Source organism: Octopus bimaculoides, chromosome 4 (genome assembly GCF_001194135.2).
Source record: "Octopus bimaculoides isolate UCB-OBI-ISO-001 chromosome 4, ASM119413v2, whole genome shotgun sequence".
In the NCBI taxonomy this organism is placed as follows: domain Eukaryota; kingdom Metazoa; phylum Mollusca; class Cephalopoda; order Octopoda; family Octopodidae; genus Octopus; species Octopus bimaculoides.
In genome coordinates, this window is record NC_068984.1 from 24,926,999 (window position 1) to 24,932,516 (window position 5,518).

At 35.8% G+C, this 5,518-nt stretch overlaps 1 protein-coding gene across 2 annotated transcripts in view; it reads left to right on the forward strand.

The window, feature by feature from the left end:
* LOC106881118 (nuclear receptor 2C2-associated protein) overlaps positions 1-5,518 on the forward strand; it is a 9,784-nt gene extending 4,266 nt beyond the window's left edge. The window contains exons 3-5 of one of the 2 annotated variants that reach the window (XR_008263882.1): positions 3,637-3,816; positions 4,767-5,143; positions 5,255-5,518. Coding sequence is in view for 1 of the 2 variants with exons in the window: in XM_014931359.2 (XP_014786845.1) it covers positions 3,637-3,816; positions 4,767-4,895 (309 nt within the window). In the remaining variant the exon portion in view is untranslated. Of the gene's footprint in view, positions 1-3,636; positions 3,817-4,766 lie in introns of both variants that reach the window. The other variant, XM_014931359.2, reaches the window with a different exon arrangement.

Genomic DNA, 5,518 nt, shown 5'->3' on the forward strand with positions numbered 1-5,518 from the left:
GTGCGTGAGAAAACCCGGCAAGCCAAGTGAGATCGTTGCCAGTGCCCCTGGACTGGCTCTTGTGTGGGTGGCACATGGGATGCACCATTTTGAGCGTGGCCGTTGCCAGTACCGCCTGACTGGCCCTCGTGTGGGTGACACATAAAAGCACCCACTACACTCTCTGAGTGGTTGGCATTAGGAAGGGCATCCAGCTGTAGAAACTCTGCCAAATTAAATTGGAGCCTGGTGTTGCCATCCAGTTTCACCAGTCCTCAGTCAAATCGTCCAACCCATGCTAGCATGGAAAGTGGACGTTAAACGATGATGATGATGAAATTGGTCTGTAATGTAATTCATGAAAATCTACTGAAGTTTGTTACTACTATTATTTAGCCCTAGGTCTGACATAATTGAGTAGATCAAAGATATTCCAACGATGATCATCCTGTGAGGTTTTTTTTTTCAAGGTACATATTGTACTTAGGACCACCATATCCAGTGTGTCTTTTCTGTTTTTAAGAATGCACATTATGATTTAAGGGAAATTTGAATGGCATTTGTAGTGAGCAGTGGTAGGCAAGGTTCTGCTAATCCGCAAACAGCTAATTAATTTGTTTAGCAGATCAGCATTTTTGCTAACTTTGGAATCTGTTAGTGGACCAATTAGCTTCCGCTTACTTTAAGTCCGCTAATAAAATTCATATGTTTGTTCCTGTCTGTTGTGGGTATATCTCAAAGAGTCCGTCAGATATGATTGGTTGACACAGTGCAGCATTGTGCAATTCTGCAGTTTTGAGTTGTATTCATTTACAATGTTGTCACATTACAGACAGTCTTACAGTGTCAGCAACAGAGGTGTATGTTATTGGCTTATCAAGTTATCATCGCTTATCATTATTTTTGATTCATTTGATATTTTTTGTACAGTAAATAAAGTGTATGTTGGCTGAAAAACTAATGTTTAATTTCATTTGTTCATTTAATTATTTGCATACACCTTGATCATCATCTGATCTTGGCATGCTATACCCTTTTTGGAAAGCTCTATGTCTAAGCTACATGAAAATTTCAGCTCTCTAGGTATGTTTTTAAGGGTTTTAGAGCAAAAAAACCAAACCAAAGCTAAATTTGTATGATAAAAGTTAGTGGTTTCCAGTTAGCATAAGCTTCCACTAATTTTTTTACCTTTTTAACATTTGCAAAGTTAATTTTTTACTTCGCTGAGAGCGAAGCTAACTTTTTGCTTAGCCATGCCAACCACTGGTCGTGAGTGTAGTGACTGCATTGAGACTTCTCTGTTGGCTCGATGGCCAATGTTGTTTATTTCAGTAGGTCACTAAATAAGTAAGTAAAGTTGCTTTGCTAGTGGGGATATATTTAAAGCTCATTGCTGTAAACTAACCAAACATTATATACTAAGATTTTGACAGTGAACTACACCATCCCGTGGTATTTATTTACAGTTAGGTAAAGTAATCCCATGTGCCTTGCTTCTCTTCATTGCCTTAATTGTTATCTTAACTAGCCTATAAGTTTGGTAGATGAGTATCAATGTTCTACTGCTTCTCAGAAAGAGATAGATTTGCTGGGTCATCAGTCTCTAGCTAATTCTGTACTGCTTCAAAATGTTATACTCATCAGGCAATTTGTTTCCTTTTTATTAATATATGTATGGTTTGGTCTGGCTGAAGGAGCTTTATCTTTTATTTTTACTCGGTTCAGTGATTAGACTGCAGCCATGCTGGAACACCACCTTGAAAAATTTTTAGTTGAATGGATCAACCCAAGTACTAATTTTTATTTTAGGCCTAGTACTTGTTCTCTCAGTCTCTTTTGCCAAACCCCTAAGTTAAAACCAACACTGGTTTTCAGGTGGTGGGGGACAAATACAGACAAAGACATGCATCCATGCACATACACACACACGCACACACACACACACCTATATGACAGGCTTCTTTCAGTTTCCATCTACCAGATCCACTCACAAAGCTTTGGGTGGCCTGAAGCTCTAGTAGAAAACACTTGTCCAAAGTGTCACACAAAGGGACTGAACACAGAACCATGTGGTTGGGGTGCTAGCTTCTTACCACACACCTGTGCTTGAGCTGTGACCAATGCCAGCATAGGCTCTCTGAGATTAACATTGTTTGTTTTTAACTAGTATCAGTTTGGTATTTCTTTTTTCACTAAATTATGGACAGTTCAGTCTGACTTTCACAATACCTATGCTGACTTCATAGAAAAGAAAAAAACATCTTTTGTGTCCATTCTAAGGAGAATTGTGAGAGCTTATGGATTACCACTGAAACTGAGCATATTTTGTTATCTTAGATCAGTGATAAACAAAAGTAAATTTATCTCCAATATGCTTCCCTTCTAAGAATACCCAACATAGCTCTTAGATGGACACTGTTTTGAAAGCTAAAGTGACTGAAGTGGAAGAGTAGGGACTTTCTGAATACAAGGTTGAAAGTGTTATTTTCTTTGCTTGTTCAGCTTTCTAAAAGTATGTTTTATTAACAAAAACTTTTCTTTGTTACTCCACTCCTCTTTGAAGTCAGCACCCTTGCTGACTTTAATATTCTCGATTCTTCTGGATTATCCCATTCCTGCTACACTGACACAGTTGATGCAAAATATAAATCTTTTGTAATCCTTAACTCTGTATCATTCCCTATGTGCATAACCGATAAACACCCAGGTCTTCAAATCCCCTTGATCTCAAAATATTTGTGGAGATTTGGCTGCTATTTCTAGCAAGTCAAGCAACAACTTCCACAGACATAACAGTTGTTTGACCTCAACAGCAACCCCATCAATCTCCCCAGCCTTGGTGAATCTGTGAAGGTGAAGGACAGACTCCTTTCTTACCTCCTGACTGAAACCATACACAAAAAATAGTGAATTTGTATTTCTGAAACTCTTGCCACTTTTGTCATTATCAACCATTGTAGATAAATACATAATGCTTGTCTACATATCGCTGGAGGCTTTTTATAAAACATACTGTACTTACTCATTATTGTCCTAATTATATATGACTTATGGTGCTTACAGTAACATGTGGCCTCCATGTGTAATAGTGTGTAGGTTAAGGTTATTTTTATATTGTAAAAACTGTAGAATACTTTTGTTTTAGGAATATATCTAGATCACTCATCATCATCATCCATCATTTTGAATCTGGGTTTTGCCCCTGTTAACAGGGGTGGCTGAATCTACCTCAATGCCATAGCAACCGCCCTCACACCATCTTGCCCGGTTTTGGGCGTCCTCCCTTCTCAGGTCAACCCTCCCAATCTCCTCCTCCACCTGTCCCCTCCTCATTTTCCTCAGTCTACTTTGCTTTCGCTGTCCATTCACCTCGAACTCTGAGCCATTATAATAATGGCTCAGATTAAGTTCCTCATTTAACCTAATTTATTTCTACTGCTAATGAGATTTTATGGTTAGAGATCATATAATTTACTGCAGTTTACATCTTACTGTTTACATCGACTTATCTATAAACAAGAACTTGTTTTTTTTTAAAGTGAACCACAAAAAAAAAAGCTGTTCAACTTAAGTCAGAATAGAAAAATAAATATTAAACTGCTTCTATATTTTATATCATGATGCTCACTTTACGGTGATATTTTTATATTTTGTCAGGGAACACCGCAATGGATTCTTGTTGATTTAGGTATTCAAGCCGAGATTAAAGAGATTGCTATCAGTTTCCAAGGTGGGTTTGCTGGAAAAGACTGCTGGATAGAAACCTCTTCATCAGTTAATTCTAATGAATTAAAATATCTATGTAAATTTTATCCAGAAGATAATTCAACACTACAAATATCCTTTCTGCTATAAACTTGTGTGAGAAATTTTACTTCTGTTGGCAATGATTTTGTAATTCGGTTAACGATGTTATAATTTGTGTTCTCCCATCGTTTTAGAGCAAGCTACTTGGAAATTTCAGTGCATTATCTTATTTGCCCATTTTTCAACCTACTTCATTTATATCTCTTTGGTACAATTAGATAACATCAGTGGGAGAAATTGAATGACATTTTTCTCTTTCCTCTTGCTTTCTCACTTCTCAACTAATCTGCTAGCATTATATTGTTAATGGAAAAATAACATCAGCTAGCTAGGAATGAAATCTCAGAATTGTTTATTGCATGTCACACAAATATTTCTATTAATCTATATAATATAGATCAGGCCTGGCCAACTCAAATTACAGAATCAAGAATTTTTCATACTTTTCGTTTGTCTAAAATTATAAAATTGTAGGCTATTGCTTTATTCTCTTTCATGCCTTTAACCCTCCAATGCAGAGTATAGGCCACTTATAATTGAATTTCTTGTCGCATAATTTTTCGCTTTTGTACTTATACTCTGCCATGAATTTCTCTGCCTTTCTCTAGTTCCTTTTGTGTTGATCTACGCCACGAGTTCTTAGGCCTACCTTTCTTTCTATATCCATCCGGATTCAACTATAAAGCACTTTTTGCTACATTTGGTGTGTCCTTTCTAATTGTGCTACCAATTCACTTCCACTTTTTCTTAAATATTTGCTCCCTAATCGAAACTTGGTTCGTTCTTTGCCAGTACAGTACAGTTCAGTACAGAACTGAAGTGTTATATTATGGGACCAAAGGGAGTGCATAAGTTAGTTTCAAGTGTTTCTTCAAGCCTATTCTCTTGATTTACATTGTTAATGCCCTTTGTCTTTTTAAACTAACATTGCACAACTGTTTATTTCATAATGTTTTTGATTTTTCCTTAACTTTGCTCACATTTTCCCACTCAAAGAGTCACCTACAGCACAATTGATTAAAATAGTGTTTCATACAAGTACAGACTTCTATGGCCGAATTATTGTCTATAAACTGGATATTATTGGAGTTGATCTAACAGAAAAGTGATTGAAATGTTAACAGTTGGATTTTATAAATTTTTAAAAAATATTTAATTCGCCATGCAATATTGGTTTGACTTCATAGAACAAGCTACCATATTGGCTGAAATTATGTTGATTCAACCAAAACTATTGAGAATACATTTTTTGTGTTGGAAAAACAATGTATTTCTTCTCCATTAGGCTTGACTTGAAAACTGGAATGCAATATTTTCATCAGATTAACAATTAATTAAGAATGAGCAACAACAATTCGTAAGTATTCTGATATGAGAATTTCAATTTCAAATGTACCATGGGCTGATGTGTTAGTTTAAAGCACAAAGATCAAGAATTAGATTTGATATTTTTTTTTTTGTCAAATAGTTCTACAGATGATGTCACTATTTCTAGTAATGACCAGAGCAGAAACACATTTCCAGACACTTTGTTGATGAAAACCAGCAAAGCTGTACATTTGACTGGCAAGGAACAGCATATCAATGTCTCACAAATCATTGGTTTGTGTAGCATTATAAATTAACTCTATAAATTAACACTGGACTTTTAATGAAAATTTCAAGAAGATTACCTGTAAATATTATTACAAAAAGTAATAACAAACCTGCATTTATAAAGAAAATGAACGTA